Below are 22688 nucleotides of genomic sequence, written 5' to 3' on the forward strand. Positions count from 1 at the left end.
GATAGCAGGAGATGCGATGCCCCGCTCACCGCAGCTCTGTTTTCCCACTGCAGTCCACCCGTGGCCCAAGCATACAGGCCACCACGTATGAGCGCTGCCGCCGTGCTTGCGGCGGCCCTGTCGCTGAGCGGCAGCGCCGCCGCAACGTCGGGCTGCGCGTCCCTGGCCGGGCGTAACGTGACACTGTACACCGACACGAGCTTCGCGTTCGCCTGGAACTACCTGGCCTCGCGGATCGCCGACTCGCTCGCCACTGATGTGGACACTGGTGAGATACCTCAATTTATCAGCGCGGCAGCGCGCGTCCCACATTAGTCGTGAAATTTGCTAATTGGTCGAGAGGTCTATGACGTCACCCGGATCACATTACCACGGCAAAAAAAAAAATCAGTGCTTAAAAACAGGAAAAACGGGAGAGCGCAACCAGACGCGCATTCCCGAAGACCGTCGCTTGTTGTGTTATAAATGCATGGCATGGCCAACCGGACATAGTGCGGTGACGTCATAGGAGAAAAGCAGATGCCTTCTGTTTCTAAAAGGCACTGCATCGGCCCGGTTTCAGTTCGTTTTGAAGAATGCACGTTGTCTCTGCTAATGAAACACCAAGCCGCTTTTCCTCTTCCGTGACTCCCGGTGTTTAACACTTCTCTGCTTGTCAAACAGTGGCACCCAATGCTTGCTGAGGTCACCTCTTTTCCTTCTTTGTCTTGCCAAGGGGTGCAAAAAATTTTAAAAAGGCGAACGAGGCCAAAGAACAGAAAAGCTGAAACGTCGCCTTTTTGTCCCTTGATTTGTAGATTAAGTCTCAGCGTTCCTTAGTTCTGAGCTTAATATTCCAGACTTGTACTTGCAGTTGTGCTGCGAGTATATTGAATTAAAAAAAAAAAAGAGTTGGACGACGCCTAAGCTGCTCAGTAATGTCACAGTGTGACAGCATCAAATATCCCTCCCGTGTCGTTATGCTTACGCGCCTATATGTGCAGAGTTGCTCATCTACTTTTTCTCACTACGATTTTGCGTTTAGTCGTCAAGGGCCCCATTTTTAGCGTCGGTCGTGTACGGGTAGCGCGCGATCCAAAGGACAGCGGAGTTCGATTCCCCGCTCGGCGATTTTTGTTCTCAGAGAAGGTGATTTTCTTTCGTCACAGGCGCTCTGTTACGCTGCTTTGCTGAGGTTGCGAAACTTTAAAAGACGCCACAACCCTGCGCAGCCCAGTGGCCGCTGCGCCGACCTGTGCATGACGACACAGCTTGTGCGATGACGTCACGCTTAATCAGGAACCTTTCGACCAATCGATCTTTTTAGTGACACGATGGGACGCCGGCTTTTCTTTCGCAGTTGAAAAAGCGTTGGCTTTTTAGCAGCGGGTTCCCGTCTAGAGGCCGGTTACCAAGCAATATGCTTGAAATGAAGCGAGGCTCAATAAATGTCTTCGCAGATCTTAAGGGGTGGATCCCTAAATGAATGCCACTCGGATGGAAAGGAAAGCGTACCGGCACTCGCCATGCGCCGACGAAGCCAATGATTATATCAGACAACGCAGGCGTCACACTTAAAAACTCCTTTCTCGCGTACGCAACATAAAGCTGATGCTTTCTTCCGTCCTTCCTTTGCATCCCGTTCCTATTGCTACCTTTATTATCTGAGGAATTTTCAAGGGAGGATTAAGACCTGCTCCTCTTATCGCCTGCCGATCGTAATTGGGTGCACGAGAGCAACACTTATAAGCTACCGTTTATCGTCCTCTCGTCAGTCAGCGCCCTTGGCGATGTCGCTCGTAACAACATCCGTCCTTTTTCTGTTTCTACTTTTCAAGACAAGGTACTGGACGACAAGACTTTCGACATGCACACAGGACTGGCCAGCCTGGTAAGGCGTCACTCTCACAGCCGCAGCTGCATGCATGCGCAACACAGCCGCTTACTGCGGCCTCTTGTGCACCCTTTTCGCTATCAGATTTGCCGGGTGGCAAGAGGCTCTTGCGTGGCTGGGTGTCGTTTATCATCATCCCCCCTTGCTACATGCGAAACTGCAGTATGTGAAAATAGATGAATAAACCGACCGAAGCCGTGGTCATGAAAAAGAATGTAGGCGGGGTTCACACGCCTCTTCCGTAAGATGACTTCCATTTAGACAGAAAACACAATACGGGTTGTAGATAGCTTTGTCATAATAACAAAGTTGGTCTTTGGAGGGTGTTGTTGATATTGCGTTTCAGCAATAGCAGTCCTCGCAGGAGACGGGTGTCCGTTTGCGCGTGACACGTTGCAGAAGGGAGATGAGGAGTATACGAACTTCTTGGCAGCTTAGTTTATTTACTAACTATTTACACTTTTTAGGGTGGTCGCTATCATCAAGAACGATTGGGAGCGTCAGGCCATAGCTCGCCCCTGCGAAACTCCTGCCTGGCTGACTTAAATCGTGCTGCGGCTCTTTGGAACGTGGCCAGTGCAAAGCTTCATCCCGTCCGCTCTCTAGACTCCGGCTCTCCACCGAGAGCCCAAGTGTCCCCTTTTCCAAAACGCCTCTTTAAATCAGTTTGCCCGGAATTTCGGGGACCCCTTTCGCAACGAATGAGAAAAGCGAGCACCAATCGGAGAATTTGTTCTTTAATTGTACAGACCAATGGCACACGGGTGCCCACGGGCTTGTTCACTCGCGCTCTTCTGCAGAGCTTCATGACGCGCTTCAGCTCAGCGCGGAGCCCAGCACATCTAAGTTCTCAGCGTGCGCGAAGCACAATGCATCTTGCTTGTGCCTGTTTTCAAACGAGCTCTTCACTATAGACTAATTTGTAAAATTGAAGGTAGTCAGTCGTGCCTTCGTTTTGATCAAATGCTGTTCTGTACAGGTGACAAGAAATTTCCTCTCATCCAAAGGGTTATGCGGCGCGTATATCTCTCGGCCGGGGAGAAAGCAGAAGTTGTTTATGAGCGCACCGAATACGCGTCTCAAAAAAAAAGTTGCCGAACACGCTGCGCCACACGTGCGTCACGATAGGCGGTTCGCGAGTTGCCCCTGTGACTTACTCACAGGAGGACGAGAACGCTAAAAATAATAATAACAACGCAAGGTCCGGCATTTGTTTATTATCACTATTCCTTTGCTCCGGTTGCTGTTCGCCGACATCCGTACTGTCCTTTCCAGACTCGATCCCAGCAATCACCTTCTACGATCGCGAAAATCTGCATTTTCCAATTCATTAAAAAGCTAATTTTAAGATATAGTCCATTTGCCGCGAGAAATTTTCATGTCAGCAGTCTATAAAACTCATCAGTAGAGGTGCAACCTAGAAAAGACTAGCAGAACTTCCTTTAGAAAGATTGCGTATCATCACTCAATGGCCACCGCTGGCAACCGTTGAGGTGTCAGAATCGCGCGTGTCAAATACGTGTTGGAGCGCAGCCTCTACGCATTCAATATTATTTACTGCGAGGATATGAACTTGGATAGGCGTTTCACAAAACACTCAAAAATCTGGGCGGAAAAGAAGGGATGGTTACTGAGATACATTTGCCATACCACGGCTTCTTCACCTCATGCCTACCATGCTGCTACTGCTTCTTCTTTAGAACGCACCGTTAACGGAAATGCGTGAACAGCGCTGCCGATAGCAACGGGGTTCCGAAGGAACTACGCTATTAAAAATTAATAGTATTTACTTCCGTTACCGACGGCGGATGCCTCTCAAAGGAGGACCTCCAGCCAATGATGTCGGCCGGCTCTCGTGGCATTGCTCTTGAACTACCTGAAATGATATGACTCTAGCGGCGTCATGACAGTCAGTCGACACCATTGTAGGGCCTCTTCGACTACAATCTGTTCCACCCACCTCTCGCAGGCGGCCTTGCACCAACCGAGGCTGAACAAGGCGTGGTACCTGATGACAACAGCCATAGTGGTTTTGCTCGTCCTGCTGCCCATCGCGGTCATGTCGCGCGTCCAGACGCAGTTTCACTGCACCTTCGTGCGCAAGTGGCTCGCGCTGTCTGCACACAGGGACAGCATGACGCCGTACACCATCTCCACGGCGGCCTTTGCGGGGCTCATCACGTGAGTAGTGTCTCGGTTCCGTCCCTCCTCGCGGACCCTCCTCGTTCGGTCCCTCCTCAAGTCACAGGCTCTGCTAGAATCAAACTTGCCTGCAGACTGGGTACTTTTGGCAAAGGCGGTGCCATTACACGCCAACTTTTTTTTCAGATTGTTCTACGTTTTTCAAGTCTGCTCATCTGTCGGTGCCGAGAGCGGCGTTGACGTAATGCAAAGCAAGGCTTGGAACATACGGAAGGATATGCGCGCTTTCCTGAACAGTATGAACTGTGTGAGTTTTTCCCCTTGGCGCCCTGCACAAAAGAATGCTTTCGCTTCCGACTCGCTCACAGCACAGCTCAGAATTGGCCTCCCTCTGCTTGACAGCCAACCTTCCACGTGTTTTCTTTCAGCGGTTTGACCTGTTTCTTGATGGCGACATCAAGCCAACGCTAGAAACCATCAAGGGAACATTCAGTTCCGGAAGTAAGTTCGCAATTTAATTAAAATCCCTCGATCCACGTCGCATGCAACACATCGTGCTCAAATGTAGGATTAACTACCTCTGCCCCTAGCGTTCATCTTTAGAATAGTTCACTACTTCCCTATGACTCCGTAATGAACACAAGGAATGCGCTCTAATATAACCACTTACACTGCACCCTTTGGTTTTGCAAGCAAAGTGCTCTCATTGTTGCATTACATATCATTGTTGGAATGAAGCGTTTTTTCTTTTTTTGCGACAGCAGCCTGGTACAGTGCACGTTCTTCGTAGATTGCGGCGTTTTATGAGAGAGAGACAGCGGATAAATACAAATTTGCATCTATCGATAGATTACCGCGCTCTGTTGATAAGGACGCCATTTCCACTGAAAGCTGAGCTTTTATAAGCTAGAAAATGTAAAAAAAAAGCATGCAGCTCCGTCTCGCCATCACCGGTCGCAAGTAAACTTCGTGGGTCGGCACAGTTTTTGGGCGCACATGCCAGACTACATCACCGTCAACTTCAACACGGTGATCTCGGATTCCTTTTCGGAGTAGCCGTCACGAGTTTGGATGGAGTGGTGGGAAGATGTTTAAACAAAGTTTTCTCATCCGTGAATGTATCTTTTTCCTAAACATCCTTTCCTAAGTTCCTATCTTTTTTCCTAAACAGCCGCACAATGTATTTTTAGAAGCAACAAAAAGTGTCCTGTAACTAGGAAGATGGCAGTGGCGGCAGCCGCACCGCCAGCGCACGGCGCGAGATCGTTGACTTGATGATCTGAGCTCGGACCGCCATTTTGACAAGCTCGCCTTAGGCTATTTTCCCTGCAAATCCCGTTACAGCCCTTTACTCAAGCATGCAATGAAGCTTATTGGCACCGTGGCGCCGGTTCTAGCAGGAGCCTCCCGAGCGAGAACCAAAGAATAATCCCGTTTACCACAATGTGGCCTCTTAACATTGCTCGTATTCAAGAGTGGTTGACGTCGGCTTTCATAATCACGCTGTACCGACTTGACAGGACGTACCGAGAATTCTTGTACGCTCTTCCTCTAGTTGACTTGGTAGCGAAGTGTGTCGCCATTTTTACAAATTTTTTTTGCAAAAATGATGAGCCAAAGAGGTGCGTCCGCGTGTACTTCAGTTTAGTTTAGAATGCGCGCTTTCAGGATGAAACTCCTCCCCATGGTGCCGCGATTGCCCTAAAGTTTCGGAGTTTTCTGTTAGCGCTGGTAGGTTCAGGTGTAAAGCTCTCTTGCAGCACACACTTCTGATAGGATTTGCGTGAAAAAAAAAAAATGGCTGGTGAATTAGCGCGGTTAGGTCAAATGAAAATTAGGTGCGCTCACACTTCGGTTTTCACTTCGGCTTTGCTTCGAGGCTCTGTTCAAGAGGGCAATACGATAGTGGCTTGTTCTGGTTTCATTAGATTGATGAAAACGACTTGCGAAACCCAGCGCGAGAGACTGGCATTTAAACACGCGGTACGTTCGCCCGCGGCGACGATGTAGTGCCACCGAAGCTGACCTGTTCTTGCCGCCGCGTGCTCGAAACCCACCCGCGGATATAGTGTTCTGCCACAAAAATTTTCGCATAGTTCACCATAAAGCGAGGCTGCTTCCTGAGCACCGTGACGTGTGGGCCACTGAGCATTTCATAAGGCCTGATACATTTCATAAGGCCTGATGGCAGGATGCCCACAACCCGATGGCCAGGTTCCTCACCGTGCCAGGTGGACATTGTTTAATTAAGAGCGTATACCAAAACAATTTCTATATACTAACCAGAGCGTTTTTCAGTACGACAATCGCTTGAGCCCATTTTACGATCTGATATGTACGAAAATAGTGGCCCGACGTTATTTGGCGCCGTTGTAACATTTCACTTCACCCTTTGTAGTCAGCAGCTCGTTTCCAAAACAGCTCGGAAGAGAAGTTCGACTACTGATGGCCAACACCCCGTTGCAAGCAGTCTACAATGTCAGCTTTGTCAGCAGTAAGTGCTCACTTCTCTTCTGTATGAATGCCATTGTGGGCGGCTTTACAAGCACGACATAAAAGGAAAAATGTTTAGATAGTTTGGTGCCGCTAGGAATGATGCGCATAATGCAGCTTAGAAAGAAAGATGCCTAAACCCCGGTTCTCCAGGCGCATAAGCTTAAAACCTGATTTTTTCGAATAGCCACAATGCAAAGCAAACTTGGCATTAGGTCGAGGGCATACACGAACATTTAGCTTCCGTTTACTGACAATAATAAGCAATTAAGGTCTCGCTACATTTGACGGACACCTTCGCCTTTCCTTAGTTCACAGTTGTTTTACTAAGCGCCGAGCTACTGGAATCCTCACAAATGACCAAAAGAACTATGTTCTATTTCATTTTTATACTTTTCATCCTTCGTAATTTATTAAGTTGACGCCTCCGTCATCACTGGAATCTGCCAATCGCACGTCGGACAACCGGGATAAAACAGAATAAAAAACAGCTCTGGAATAGAGAGCACGAGCGGACTAAGATGTAATTAATCGCCTAGAGAAATATATGTGGGTAATGCAAGCACCTTGACTGTCACCCCCTTTCCTTGTCTCTACCCTGCTAGAATGAGACCTGGCTTGCATTAGCAAGGCGAAATTATTTATAAAGCAAGCATGAAAGACTAGCAGAAGTCATTTAAATAAAGCTTACCATCTGAACGCATCATCCGCGATACCCATACCACAGTCCATAACCACAAATACTGGAAAACCGTATTTTTCCAAAGAGAAATTGTTTACTAAAGAAATCTTTTCGAACGCCGTAAGACTGAACAACAGCGAGCAATATATCCACAGATTCCACCTCGGTACGCTTGTAGTTTTCTGCTAATAATTGCAAGAAATGCACCTCACTGCTTTTTAGGGCAGTTTTAACTACTCGATGCGAGAGCAGGACAAACCTTAAGAGCAAGATTCTGCTACGCATCGCAGTGCTAGACCATTCGGATCAATATATTCATAACAGCATCTCACAATATTCCTCACATGCATCAAAATTAATGTCAAAAACGCACCCCACTGCTTTTCCAAGGCTGTTTTAACTGCGCGGTGCGAGTGCAGGACATACGTTGAGCAAGATTGTGCTAAGCATCGGAAGACTAGACTATTCTCATCAATATATTCATAGTAATATCTTACAATATCCCTCACCTGCCTCTCATAATTATTGCCAAAAACACACCCTACTGTTTTCTAAGGTAATTTTAACTACTCGGTGCGAAAACAGGCAAACTTTGAGAGCAAGATTCTGCTATGCATCGGAGGGCTCGACCATTCTCATGTATATATATATATATATATATATATATATATATATATATATATATATATATATATATATATATATATATATATATATATATATATATATATATAACAGTAGCTTACTATATTCCTCACCTGCCTCACAATTATAGTAAAAAACTGACCCCACTGATTTTCCAAGGCAGCTTTAACTACTCGGTGCGAGCGCAGGAGAAACACTAAGAGCAAAATTTTCATATCCATCGGAAGGTTAGAATATTCCAGTCAGTATGTTCCTAACAGTATCGTCCAATATTCCATAGATTCGTCCCAATTAAAACTGATGTCCAAGAAAGCTGCGCTAGCACAATCAGGTCTGTTAGTTTGACATCCGCAGAGTATCCAATGTTAAGCCGAGTCTTTTAGTCATCGTTTGTGACCGCTTTTTCACAGTGCTTCACGGAACCGTCGCTGAGTACGCGAGTAAGGCAAGTATTTCCCGGCAGGTGTATTGTCATTGAACACCTGCCCATTCTTCAGACGGAGCGTAAAACATGAACGCTACGTTTATTCTCACGAAATAAATGCGGTGATATCCCTAAAGTTAAGGAGGGAAAGAACTAAAGGTGACGATCATTTAGGATGTCGTCTCGCAAAAAAATTCTGAACTTTTTGACGAAATTTCTTGGTCTCCTCGATGACGTCAGCACCCAACATACTAATTAATCAGAGACGAGCGGCACATTTGAAATTTCCCACAAAATTACCTGATTGGTCGAAAGATGTCACATGACCTTGCGACGTCATCACAACCTACCAACCGGTTTCCACCGTTGCCGAGTTTGTCACTAACCGTGGCGGTGCACATTAGCCTCACTGGGCATGGCATGGAGGGAGGAAATGACGAAGAACATGAAGAATCCCGTTCTATGGGGACATAAGAAAGGAATCTGAAAAGATGCACTAGTACGCTGAGGTGTTCTTGGTATCTGCCACAAAATCGGCACCTGAAATAAAGCAGAGCCTAGGCTTGCCTTTGAGGCACATGGAAACACTACTGATGGAGCAGTTGGATCTGATACGGGGTGGTCAATATTCGAAGCGCGTGGGGCCAAAATTATGGTGCAATATCCACGAAAATGGAGGCATATGTATGAAAAATGATGGGTGGCAAAAATTTTGAGGTACTTGTTCCGATACAGTATCGATACATGGAGAATAACTAGATAGCGTTCTAATAAATACAAATGTCAAAGGGAAGAAACCGATAGTAAGGCAACCTTGAAAGAGGAAATATTCAGTGAAAAAATAAAATGCCGCATAAGACGGACGTTGGAGCTCTATAAAACCACTAAATAAAAGATTAAAATGGAAAACTTTTCTGACAATTATAAAGGGAGGGGTTTACTTTTCAAGGCTAGGGCTTGGCGCATGAGGACGAAGTGTTACCGGCAAAAATCTGACACCACAATTTACGTTTGCTGTTGCTGCATGCCAGACAGGGAAATGATTTCACATATTCTTATCCAGAGTAAGGCCCTCAAATCCTCAGTGCACGATGCAGCCAGAGGAATGTGCAATGCATTAAGGTTTCGGAATAGCCAGGACATGCTAAATTTTCCAGATGTAGAGGCAAGTAAGACATGTCTAGAGGACAGGAGAAGGTCAAGAGAGTATAGTTTAGAAATTGGAGGAAACTTAGCAGTTAATGTGAAGATATTGAACACGTTAGGAATTAATGGCTAGGTGACATTTGTTGCCACCTCGATACAAAGGGGAGCCAATAGCTGTCTTTCTGTCTGTCTTCAGGAGCTCGGGATGAGCAATCTAGGTCTCACAAGCCCCACCAGCTTCTGTGTTTGAAAGCCGGGGCAGTGGGGCATCGCTTAGATGCTGCACTACTGCGCCAATAGTGGTATGAGGACTCTCCCGCTGTCTACGAAAGTGATGGAGAGGGTCATGATATCATCAACACCGAGTGACACCAGTGGACCAATCATAGGGCAACGCCAAAGTTTAAAATGCGAAGACCACCAAAATTTGGAAATGGGTCGAACATCACCTAAACGCTATCGAATTTTCTTAACTTAAGTATGTGGTTAAGGACGCTTTTAAGTTTTTGGCTGATTGATACGCACCAGGCAGTTATAATGTCCCGCCGTTTGGTGGGTGGCTAGTCTTTGGAACGCTGTTGAGGACCGTATTTGAGGGAGGATCTTGCAAAAATTGGTCTCCTGTGTAAAAATTAACGGCTTATTTTAAAGGCGCGCCCGCTCGAGCTATGGGAACGACTGAAGGGAAGCTACCTGAATGCCTTAGTTCGACAGGCATTTTGACACGGTTGAATGGCTACGAAGATTTGTGCAAGTCAGAACGATTGCTTTCTGAATCCCCGAAATAGCTTGCCGCACCTCGTGAGGAACGCGGCTGTTTACAGCTCTCGAGTGTGACGCGCGATTCAGCCAACGCGTTTCGCTTTCCTCTTCGAGTTCCTGAATTTGAATGCATTGTTTAAGTTTTCAATGACCTTATCAGTAAATGCACAAGTTGCTATATGCGTTTGTAAACGTCAGACACGCTGGAAAGCTCACGCGCGTGCCGAACAAGAACTTTATGACGTCGCTGCAGAAAAGGGGCATGGGAATGTCGCCTTGAAGGGATGCCGCCACGCCAGTATACTGCTCCTTTTTATCGACGCAGGAGGAAGTGACCACAAGCCTGAACAACATCGTGGACTCGGCGAACAAGACTGATCTACAGGTGAATGTTCTTGCTTTTGCGTCCTCCGAATGAGAATGGAAGTCATTTTGTGACTCATCACATTTAAGTTCCGCAGCGTTGAATTTGCTCTAAAAATACGGGCCAACAATTACCAAGCCTGTGAACGGGCACATTCAGTGGCAGCGGCTTTCGGGATTCTCTCTGCTGCGCCTGAGTTGCGTTTTGCCGCTGAGGTCTGACGAGATCATTTGGGGCTCTTCCGTTCGCATTACTTCGTCCTTCCGCATCCTCTGCTCGGGATCTCCTCGGCTTTTTTTTTTTTTTTTTCCTTTTCTGCGCGAAAGCGCCAGGGCACAGCGTAGCAGAAAAGCCGGTGTGATAGAAAAATCCGGACTGGTCGAAACTGCGGCTGTTAAGAGAGGCTCTTATATAGATGGCGCCAGCCACACCCGTGGCGATCATCGGATCTTAGGCTTGGCGGCCTTGTGGTAGAGCACCCGCCTCGCATTCGGGAGATGCTAGGTTAGATCCCCAGTGCCGCCGGGTACCCACCGGTTTCTTTAATGGGTACAAGATTTCCCCTGGCCTGGTGCTCGGCTCTTCTAGGGTGAGATGCTTGGGAAAACGGTCTTAGACCACAGTTGCCTTGACGGATCAGAGATAAGTTCCGCCGTCAAGCAACCCTAAATCCGCCTCGTGCGGCAGAAGCCCAACTTGTGGCCCTTTTTTGACCGAAGCGGTGGCCTTGTGGTAGAGTATCCGCCTCGCATTCGGGAGGTGTTGGGTTCGACCCCAGTGTCGCCGGGTACCCACCGGTTTCGTTAATGGGTACAAGATTTCCCCTTTTAAATAAGGGCCACAAGTTGGGTTTTTAGCGCACGAGACGGATTTATGGTTGCTTGACGGCGGAACTTATCTCTGATCCGTCAAGGCAACTGTTTGGTTTACGACCCTTTTCCCAAGCATCTCACCCTAGAAGAGCCGAGCACCAGGCCAGGGGAAATCTTGTACCCATTATAGAAACCGGTGGGAACCCGGCGGCACTGGGGATCGAACCCAGCACCTCTGGAATGCGAGGCGGATGGTCTACCACAAGGCCACGCCTCCTAACTCTAATATAAACACGGAACACGATGACTCGCGTTCATAGTGATAAACTTCGGAAAGGGAGTAGGACAGGAAGACGCAGATACAGCGCTCGTATGCGTCCTCCTGTCCGTCTTTCGCATTCGCTATTTTCATCATGAACGTAAGTACACCGACTCGGCCAGCTTTCGGTACCACTTACACTACAAGCGGCTGGCTGACACAAACAGCCATTTATTGCTACAACAAAAATAACGCTAGCTAGCAACAAAATACGCTAAGGAATCGAGGTCGTGCGACTCACCAGCAAGGTTACAAGCGAATGTTCGCCCACGCTGAGGCAGGGGATACTCCGCGCCCGAACGGGACGAGATGGGGGAGGACGTTTCTCCCCACGAGGCTACTCCCCGCGGGCGGAGAGTCGTGCGTGAACGTCAGCGCGCGTCCAAGTTCCCGAGCCGAAGGGGGCCGTCTCCCCCGCGCGCGCAGCAATAAGGCCATCCGTGGCGTTCGTGGCGCTACGACGCCGGCGCCCTCCCTTGTTGGTTAAGGTAACTAATCAGGCTAGCAATGGCGCATCGCGAGGAAGCCAACCATAGGGGACCAGTAGGGCGCGTCCCCACAGGGTATGGATGGTCGGAGAGTGCAAAAAAAAAAAAACGCGTAAACTTGATAAGTAGAAAGTAGAAAGAAAACTAATAAACTTTATTGCCGTAGCTGCAAATTAAAGTTTAGTCGTAAAGCTAAACTACTTGAACGGCTTTCTTGGTTGTTGAGGGTGAGTAAATATTCAAACAGCCAAACCAGTCCCGTTCATGAGCGGTCGCACTTTTTTTCAGGTCCAGGAACTATGGAAGCAGCTAGTTGGCCAGTTTGGCATTTTGAAATCTGAGGGAAGACGAGGTAAGCGTTTACTTTTTTTTTTTTACGTAGTTTAGCGCCGCCATTGAAATTAATTTTGCGAATGTTAAAGTTCCTCACAATTCCGCTCAGATTTATCACAGAGCGCCGAGAATGTTTGGCACAGTATACGGGGTATTCATCTGACGTCACCGGTGTCAGCAGTGCACACCGGAGCAGGTGGCGATAAGCTGATTAGATGTATGCTTGTAGCCTTTCGCAACGATACATGCGCCACAAAATGGCCGCCACTGTGACGTCGGTGCATACTTGCTGTGCCAGTTTGTGTACAGCCATGCCACCTATCCGCAGAGCGGAGACACTACCGTGATGTCGGACATGTTCACGCATTCCTAAGGCAAACAGAGGTCTCAGCGCCTATCGAACAGCATCGCTATACTATGTGCAGTACGCGGCTGCTACCGCAGATTGTGTTGCTCCCTTCTTAATGCAGACGCTGTCGAACAAGTGAACAAGATACAGAAGACTGCGGACACGGTGCAAGACAACGTCCACAAGAAGATCAATGCGGTAGTCGGAAACCTTTATTTTCTTTTTCTGCGCGTCGTGCGAGTGGGTGGAAACCTGGGAACTGAGGGTGGTTAGTTCCTATGGCTCATGATGAATCGAGATGAGGAGGCCGAAGCATAACTTCGCGCCTGAAATACTGTTGTGCATATTGGGCTCATGGACTAAGGAGAGACGAAGAGAGAACACCACAGTAAGCTCAATGCACTTAAGTCATGGTGGTATGCGGAGTCCCCGAAGCGACGCTATGAGGGACCCCGTTTTGCTCCGGACTAATTGAGAAGGCCTACGCTGGCATCTCAGAACACTCGGGCATTTTTGCATTTCGCCTCCACCCGCATTTCAACCCGCGACATTGGCAAGGGGGGTGCAGTAAATTTCAATTTACATGCACATGACATAGTTTGCCGCAGGGCTCGCTTTAGTATCTGTAGTAACGATGGAATATTTATCATTCGAGCGCTTAACGAGTTTTCAAGTCACTATCATTGAGCTATATCAGTTGGTTTCAAGCACATGGGTGCAATATGTGATCTTTCGCAGGCAAAGGATGTTCTTATCACGCATGAAATCACCTACCCTGGCTTCGTGGGAATCAAGACAAGTCCTTTCCAAGCGGGCAGACGCCGGCTGTGAGTCCTGTCCACATTCGGCAACGATGCTTTCCTCGGTCGACGGATGTTGCCAGACGCGGCTGCTCATAAGATAAGGCGGTTGACGCATACTCGCACGGAAATGTGACCAGTCGCTCTGCACGCCGCCTTAGCCGAAAGCTGGAATTCAAAGTACTTAGCATAGACCACACAACGACCAATTATAACCCAGCAACAGCTGGGGGACTAGCGTGTCGAGTACAGATATGGTCACGGTTAGCCAGTAATAGCAGAGATAGAGAATAAAGTAAAACTTCCGCATAGAACACTGAACAAAAAGAAGCGAAAATTATGCGCCGCAATCCCATGAGAGCTTAAAACGATCATTAACAATTTGTCACGCAGTGCCAAGGATTAATTTTAAGACACGTGAACAGGCGATCTTAGCGAGCACATTTTTTTAAAAGAAGATATGTTCGTTCATTTACAGTGGTTTGGGTCTCTTGCGAATAAAATACATTTTCAGGCAAAGATTCTTTCTCCAATTACATTCGTTTTCCTCCGGAGAGTTTCATCCCCAGCTAACTATCAACACTAGCGTCGCGGGCGGCAACACAAGATGGTAAAGGTATTGAACACTCAACCGGAAACTAAGTCCTTAGAGCCCTGAGCGTGTATGAAAAGCCTTAAGTCATCACATGTTTCAGTAAGAAAGGTGATAAAGATGGAGATCTGAAACAACAACAAAATACTTCGTGGGTCCCTGCCCCCCTCCCCCACCCATACCCGATTTCATAGTGGTTCTTCCTGGTGATCTTAATTATACCAAGATGTCGGCTATGTGTGTTCGCTGTCAATGAACGTTTAATTCAGCTGTAGATTTCAACCTTTGGCCCTTCCAATTACAAGACACCGATGAAGACGTTCCTGCCTATTTGTATTCTGTATTACTTACGGCTAGGGTTTTAGGCCTGAAATATGGATAATTCTCTAGAAAGGTTTTTTATTGTTGTTGAGTTGCGGGGCATAACGTAACGGTGTAATTTTAAGAAATCAAATAAAATCACTAGACCTGACCACTCCGCTGTCCTAAGCGAGTTAGAAGCCGCATGTCTTGCGGTGCTTCTCCTGAATACTTTTTTTTTTTTTTCCCCAGGAGGCTGCTCACCTTCGTGACGTCACTGCTGGTGGTCGTGTTCATCCTGTGCCTGGTGGTTACCTTCGCCCTGGGCGTCTCGATGCGCAGCCCGGATACGATGCCCGTCGAGAGGGGGAAATTCTCGAATTTCGCCGGCCTGGCCATCTTGTTGTGCGTATGACAGCATATATCAGACACTACATGAAGCAGCCGGAATTGGTTTACGTGGAATGAGGTCAAACGCCATCGCATAGACTAAGGTATACCATGTCATATGGCCCTTACAAAAAAAAAAAGTTTGACAGTCTATAGAGTGTCTATAACTTCTGTCTATAAAGTCTATAGACTGTCTAAAGACAAATCCTAGAGAGCAGTCTATAGGCAATACAAATGCCATATACAGTCTATAGATAATCTATAGATTTATGGCCATACACTTTTAGTACACTTTTGTCTACGGACAGTCTATAGACTATGAATAGACAAAAGGTAATATCTATAGGAAGTCGATAGAGTCAATAAGTCTCTAGACTGTCTATAGACCATTTTTGTAAGGAAGTAATCAATATAATTGTTAATTCCAGCTCGCTAAGGTCGAACCCATGAAATGAGGAAAGAGCCACTGATCACAGTGGAACAGAAAAGGCGTTTCGAAACACGTACGGGTTTCTTGTTCACACGATACGAGCGGTACATCGATACTTGTCACCGCTCCAGCACTCCTCATTGTAAACAAGAGTCCAATGTGTTATCTTTTACACAATGGTCACTGAGTCCTTCATTTCATCGAATAACTATGCCAAACCAGACGGATATCCGTCAAACTCAAGGCTACTTTATGTTCGGGAAAGTAAAAACAGCGCTTAATTTTTCACAAAGCACACAGAAAGACGGACAGAAAGGGCGCTGACTCCAACTATAGTTGGAGTCAGCATAGTTGGAGTCAGCGCCCTTCCTGTCCATCTTTCTGTGTGCTTTGTGAAAAATTTAGCGCTGTTTTTACTTTCCTGAACATAATGTCACACCAACTAGCCCAGCAAAAGGTATTGTCAAACAAGGCTACTTAATCGAACATCCAGTTCATACTAACTGACGGCTTGTTCCCGTGTATGAAAATGACCCTAAAGGCTAACTGAAGGGGCCTGGTTTGAATAGATTATCGCATTCTATCGACAAAGACAATAGTTTCACACAAAAACGACAGTGTTTACTACATTCGAATTACTGCGAAAGCACGACTTTGCGCTACGTAGAAGACGACGTTGAGCGGACAGTGCCGCAGAACCGAGCGCTCACGTTTCGCAGACATACAATCGGCAGGAGACGATTTTTAAGGCGAAAGCCTTTAATGTCTCATCGTTGTAAGCAGAAGTTGTCGACAGAGAATGTCACGCTTTTCAGTTGGTCGAAACGGTCGTGACGTCACAGTGCGGCAATTTCAAACGGGGCCAATTGTACTTTGGCTAGTAACCATGCAACCAATTGAAGGGACCATATAGTGATGCTCCAAGTAAGTGAGACTGAGCTTAGTTAATTGCTTAATTACCCAATTAGCCTAACTAATTTCTCTTGTCAGGCCATATAAATAAATAAAACCTAGTAAGAAATTGGTCGAGCTCGGGAATCGAACCCCGGTCTTCGGAGTGCGAGACGAGCATGCTATCCACTCCGCCATGCCAGCTCGACGGTTCGGAATGAACAAAGGCACGTCTAGTGAATACGGTGTCTTCGCTCACTGCCATCCTCCTCCCTTCCCTTCCGGCGAGGTTTAGGTGCCCACCGAGATATGAGAGAGAAATACATTTCCTTTCCTCAAAAACCAATTTACCGACGAGCGAGGCGTAGAACCGAATGGGCGATGGCGTTCTATGGACTCCCTGGCAGCGTTGCAAGACGCTCTCGCGTTCCACTCTTAGAGGCGAAGCTTAACATCTTAACCACACATCAGTGACCACACTTTAGGTCAAAAAAGTGCACCCCCCCCCCCCCCCTGAATTTTGACGGGTGTCCAGCGAGATATGTGAGACAGTTACTGCGTAATTTTCTTTCCTCAAATACAATTTTCATTTTCTTCATTACGGTCCATCTTCGTCTTTCTTCTTTCACACCCACTTCCTCCGTTCCTCTACGGTGCGGTTGAGGTGTCCACCGAGATGACAGAGAATTACTGCGCCATTTCCTTTCCTCAAAAACCGTTGCGTTGAAACGGCAAGTCATCGCGCCGAACGGGTGGTGGCGTTCCGTGGACTCCCTGGCAGCGCTACAACACGCTGTCGCGTTCCACTCCTAAAGGCGAAGCTTAAGCTTAAGCTTAATTAGCAGTTAATTAGTATTCAGGCATTAATCAGTAATTAACCATTAATTAGTCATTTGTCATCACTTAGTAATTAGTACTCAATTACATGTGACGCCACCAGTGCCACAGAAGCACTGAAAGTGGGGCGGAGAGCGCTTTCGCCTCTACGCACTTTAGACAGTCAAAGTGCGCCCTGAATTTTTTCTCTGGTCACAACTCCCTGGTTAGTGCCACGTAGAAAACTACGACCAGAAGGATCGCACTTTTGCGACACAATCGGCAAGGAGACGATTTTTCTTAGGTGAAAACTTCTGGATTAGTGTCATGTATACTCCGTTTCATACATAGCAGGCAACGCTGCCAAAGCTAGCGCGCCTGTTCGCGCAGGCTAAGTCCGCACGCAAAAAGTAGTTCGCCATACAACCAAAGCTAACACAAACATATTTCGTAGCGACAAATTTTAAGTGCCGTGACTGGCACCTCCTGGACTTCATTTTACCTCTTGCCACATTTTCGTCCGGCGACTCGTCGAGATTTCGAGAACCAAGAAGTACATGTGGTGGTGTGATACGCGCTTGGTAGGGCGAATCGCTTCTGCTAAAGCCGCGCCCAAAAAGTAGTTCACTCTCCGTGAAAATTATGGCCAGAGAGCCCGAACACTGAGCGCCTAGCTTCGACCGTGATTTTCAATGCTATCGCATCCTTTTTTACTGCTCTTTGTATTCGTCCAAACAATGACTGGAATTTCGAGAAGAACGAATGATACGTGGCGGAGTAATATGGCTTCGCGGACGTACTATTTCAGCAACCTTCGCAGCGTTGCCTGCTATGTATGAAACGGAGTACAGAAGACGACGATCAGCGGGCAGGGCCGTGGGACCGAGCGCTCGCGCTCGAATATATTCGTGAAGATCGTGGCGATGGGCTGGCAATGCCATGAGACGGCGCGCTCCCGCCTTTCGGGACATACAATCGGCAAGAGACGAGTGCTGTAGGCTCTGAAACTCCGGATTAATGCCACGTAGAAGACGACGATGAGTGAGTGGGCAGTGGCGTGGGACCGAGCGCTCGCGCTTCTCGGATAGACAATCGGCAAGGGACGATTCTGCTGGCTGTGAACCTCGGGATTAGTGCTTTAGCACTAAAAAATTTAGGCATAGTTTAACCACGGTTATACCCAACTATCTGGTGATAGTATTTTGAGAATGGCCCGGGCCAAATTTGGAGGCCGCCTTCGTGATGGGCACGCTGAATTATGTTTGCACATCGACATTTGTCGATATCGTCCACGGTCAATCTGTCAAATTAAATCAGTTTCTATGCTGTGCTTCTCAAGGGTAAACCAAGGTCAAACCTGCCACAGAATGGTGAGCGACTTTTGCGTTGAGTAGAGCTACCGCTGTAAAACTCTCCCCAACGCTGTCTGATTTTGCAATTAAAATGCGCGGTGAATTGACATTGCTCATTGGACGCTACTCTGATGGCTACGCTAAATCGCTATGACTAAAGTCGCATGCACGATGCATGTCATTTCCAGCGTTATTTTACATAGATGTGTCTCAACTTACCCTGGCTTAAGGTGTGCGCATAATATGACATAGTTTAACGAAGAGCATTGCCTGCGTCTTCATGTCTCAAAGCAACAGAAAACTACACGTATGTCGGCATCACTAAATGCTTTTCGCTTCTGTAACGAAACATGGAACGAATGGAACGATGAAGCCTAACTTCTTCGGGAAATTGACTAAATATACTTTTGGCTTTTGTACGCGCATCTTAAGGGCAAAGCATCAGCAAGCCGCCACTAGCGCCACAGTGCAGCAGCTTCTTGTGAAACAGGCGAACTAATTGCTGGCGCGCTTGAGGAAAGCTCCTCGGCCGGTTCGCATGGTGCCGGTAGTGAGCCCGATAGCGCGGCTGTTTCAGCTGGCATTGGAAACCTCCTCTGACCCCACAACTACGACACGGAGTCTTGTAACCACGGTTTCTTCGCAGTCACGCAGAGTGGGCAGCGTTCATGAGCTTAACGGCATACCTCGGGGCACTTTTCAGCACAGCTTACGGCGCACTGCCTGCGTCGGCCGTGCTTCTCCTCATCGGGCGGAACGTAATGAACCTGAGCGTGGCAGCCCAGGCCTTCATCTGCAGCCCGTACTCCAGGAGAAGTCCCAGCCTCGTGGACCACGTAAGCCAGCGCACGGCTCGTATTTAAGCGCGAATTGCTTTCGCTGGCCAGTAATCGCGTTGGTCCTAACCCTCACCCCTATATTTCTTTTATTTGCATGGAAGAATAACAAAACTGCCCACGAAATGAGCTTCGCTCAGCAATTCGCAGAGCTCGACATCCACTGACCTCTTACTCGCAACTAAACAAGCTCCAGTAATCATCTGTTGAAGCTTCTATTAAATTTTATTCCTTTGCTAATGCATTTACGTGTCATGACAGAACCGCAAACTCATTAAAATGCTTCTCTGTGATATCCACAGCGCAATGCAGAGGTTTACTCTTGTTTGTTCTTTTCTTCTTTTTTTTTTGTTTCGCAGATACGTTTTGCTGTCGAGACCAACCGCAAGTACACTGCGCATATTCTGGACTACCTCACGTACCCATCGAGTTTCACGTAAGAAGAAGCGAAGCAGCACTATTTCTTTTATTTTTCAAGAGACCAACCTATATCCAATACGGTTCGGTGTTGCCGTAGTTGGCACGCGATCATGTTCAGAGAAAATCACGCGGCATATACGAAAGCGATGACAAAAATTAGGGGGGGAGGGGCACTTAAGCTGCACGGTAAGGATATGACGCGGAAGCTTTAATGGTTATTTGCTACTTTGTTTCTTAACTACAACCTCTTTTTCACACTCATCAGCACGCATTAGTAGGCATACTAGACTACGTGATACACCACATGACACACAAAGTCTCCTTTTAATCAAGTCGAACGAACATGCCTCAGTGGCCTAGTGGCACCGTGCATGACTTGAAAGTGAAGGGTCGAGGGTTAGATACCCAACTTTTCAGCGTAATAATATACTTAACACCCTTATATGTCGTAATGATATTCAGTCATGCTACGATCTCATGGCAACAATTCAACTCGCATTTCAGCCATTTCCATTCCAGAGCTCAAGGTGTGACGTCACAACCTTCTCGATCAATCCTGTATTTGTGTGTCAACGCACACGGATTTCCCTGCGAGCATGAGCTTTACCATTGCCGCGTTAAAACATTTGACCTAAGGCAGCGTTAAATCGTTCTCTCTGCGTACCCTCTATATCAAAACTTCTTTTTGGGCTTTGTGGTGGATTTTGAATTTAAGAAGACTGGCAGCGCGAAAGCCTGCAACTACAGAAGTAGAAAGTATACGCTCTGTTTGCCACCCTCTTTGGCAAAAGTAACCGAGCCTAGGGATTTGCTTCTCAGTCGCCAAGTGGAGCCCCAACTGGAACGGGTCTCAAAAGGTGAGGACTAGGGTTTTACTTACTTTGCACAGCCTTCCATAAGGGCTCTAATACACGGCTTAGAAACAAGCCCCGTTGCCCGGTTACCCTATAGGCAAAGACGGTACGCCCTGTCTAAATGGAGCGCTTGCGGTCATCAACGTATACGTATATCTTGAGCTGTTAATTCCCATTGGACGGAAACCGTGTTCTGATCTGTGTACAAATCCAAACGTGCCGAGGCACCATACATTGTCGCTGTGTTTTCAGAAAATGTGCCAGCACCCTCGAAGAAGCGATCAAGACCGACATCGAACCCCTCGAAACGATCGTAAGTATGGCCTCAAGACCCAACCCGTGCGTGCTGTGGCTTCCGCGTAAGTTGCACTGAAACTATGAATAGCCACTTCACCCTCCCAAGTCATTCTCCAATATTCATTCCACTGCATGAGTTCTCTTTATGCCACTAGTACAGCACTACAGCAACGCACGATATCTTCAAACGCGCGCCTTCCGTGTGCTGCTCTTCCTTGAATACTGCATCGTCTCCACTAGTGTGTTTTAACGCGCTAGCGTTGAGGCTCTCGTTGTACGTTGTGAGCGATGAATAGGGTACCGTAGGGTGGCTCAGGTGACCACCCCCGGAGAAGCAAAATAGGTGGGCAAATTGGGTCGCACAACACCCACCGGTGGCAGCCATCGCAGGCCAGTGGCGCATCCGTTAACCGCTGCACCATTGCGCAAGGATTGGTACGACGACTCCCAGGGACATATGAACGTAAAGTTAGGAATTACCAATTCAGCATATATAGGCATCAATAGATTAACGCTACACGTCACACCCTTAAGGTGGAGCTATTCAAGTAGAGGACGCCTTAATCCGCAACCAGAATCAAAAGATTATTTGCATGAAGATATATCTCGAGGTGCTCAGAGCGTCATTGGTGGTCTGATCCGAAAGAAAGGAAGCACTCCGATTGTCCAATCAACATGAATGTTCTCATGTACGAGAAGTCGAGTCAATACTAACGCGTCAATATGCCCTGGCGCTACCTCTCGACAGTGCCCGCATGACGATGAAAAGTAAATCATGTCATCATGATTATCCCCAGCCTGACCACACCCACTGCAGGGCAAAGGCCTCTCCCATGTATCTACAATTAACCCTGTTCTTTGCCAGTTGCGACCACCGTATCCCTGCAAGCTTTCCAATCTCATCCGCCCACATAACTATCTGCCGCCCACTGCTACGCTTGCCTTCTCTTGGAATCCACTCCGTTACACTTTAGGACCAGCGGATATCTCGCCTTTGCATTGCATGGCCTGGCCAAGCCCATTTCTTCCTCTTGATTTCGACTAAGATGTTATTAACCAGCGTTTTTTCCCTCACCCACTCCGCCCGCTTCCGATCTCTTAACGTTACACCGATCATTTTCCTTTCCATAGCTCGCTGCATTGTCGTTAAGTTAAGCTGAACCCTCTTTGTTAGCCTCCATGTTTCTGCCCCATAGGTGAGTACCGGTAAGATACAGCTATTGTATACTTTTCTCTTGAGGGATATTGGTAGCCAGTGATGATATGAGAGAATCTGCCATATGCGCTGCACCCCATTCTTTTCAAGTTATTTCGCTCTCGAGTTTCGGATCACCGGTCACTACCTGCCCTAAGTAGGCTTAGTCTCTTCCTACTTCAAGCACCTTGCTACCAATTGCGAACGGCTGTTCCTTTGCTAGACTGTCAAACATTACTTTGGTTTTCTGCATGTTAATCTTTAGCCCCACCGTTCTACTCTACCTGTCTTAACTCACTGATCATGATTTGCAGCTCAGGTCCTGAGTGACATAGCAAGGCAATGTCATCAGCGAATCGCAGATTACTTAGGTAATATACATTAACTCTTCTCCCCAATTGTCCCATTTCACGCCAGGGAATATACCGCGTGTAAACAGGCAGTGAACAGCATTGCCGAGATCGTGTCTCCCTGCTTGACAGCTTTTCTTATTGGAATTTTATTGCTGACTTTATTGAGGGCTATGATAGCTGTGCAGTCGGTCTATTTTTGAGTATCCTTTATGAAAGCCTGCCTGATCATTTGGTTGATTGAAGTATAAGGTTGTCCTGACTCTATTAGCGATTACCTTAGTAAATACATTGTAGGCAACGGACAGTAAGGTGATCGGTCTATAATTCTTA

At 47.3% G+C, this 22688-nt stretch overlaps 1 protein-coding gene across 1 annotated transcript in view; it reads left to right on the forward strand.

Annotated features, from left to right (window-relative positions):
- Positions 1–81: 81 nt before the first annotated feature.
- Positions 82–22688, forward strand: part of LOC149371703 (uncharacterized) — a 35222-nt gene continuing 12615 nt past the window's right edge. The window contains exons 1-15 of the mRNA XM_089585225.1: positions 82–268; positions 1818–1870; positions 3843–4054; positions 4202–4322; positions 4444–4516; positions 6414–6509; positions 8246–8280; positions 10493–10552; positions 12439–12502; positions 12954–13030; positions 13571–13659; positions 14777–14929; positions 19107–19239; positions 19599–19675; positions 20766–20826. Of these exons, the coding sequence (XP_089441351.1) occupies positions 88–268; positions 1818–1870; positions 3843–4054; positions 4202–4322; positions 4444–4516; positions 6414–6509; positions 8246–8280; positions 10493–10552; positions 12439–12502; positions 12954–13030; positions 13571–13659; positions 14777–14929; positions 19107–19239; positions 19599–19675; positions 20766–20826 (1485 nt within the window). The 5' untranslated portion in view covers positions 82–87. The remainder of the gene's footprint in view (positions 269–1817; positions 1871–3842; positions 4055–4201; positions 4323–4443; positions 4517–6413; positions 6510–8245; positions 8281–10492; positions 10553–12438; positions 12503–12953; positions 13031–13570; positions 13660–14776; positions 14930–19106; positions 19240–19598; positions 19676–20765; positions 20827–22688) is intronic.

Source organism: Amblyomma mixtum, chromosome 1, assembly GCF_055824585.1.
Source record: "Amblyomma mixtum isolate Tamu chromosome 1, ASM5582458v1, whole genome shotgun sequence".
Classification (NCBI taxonomy): Eukaryota; Metazoa; Arthropoda; class Arachnida; order Ixodida; family Ixodidae; genus Amblyomma; species Amblyomma mixtum.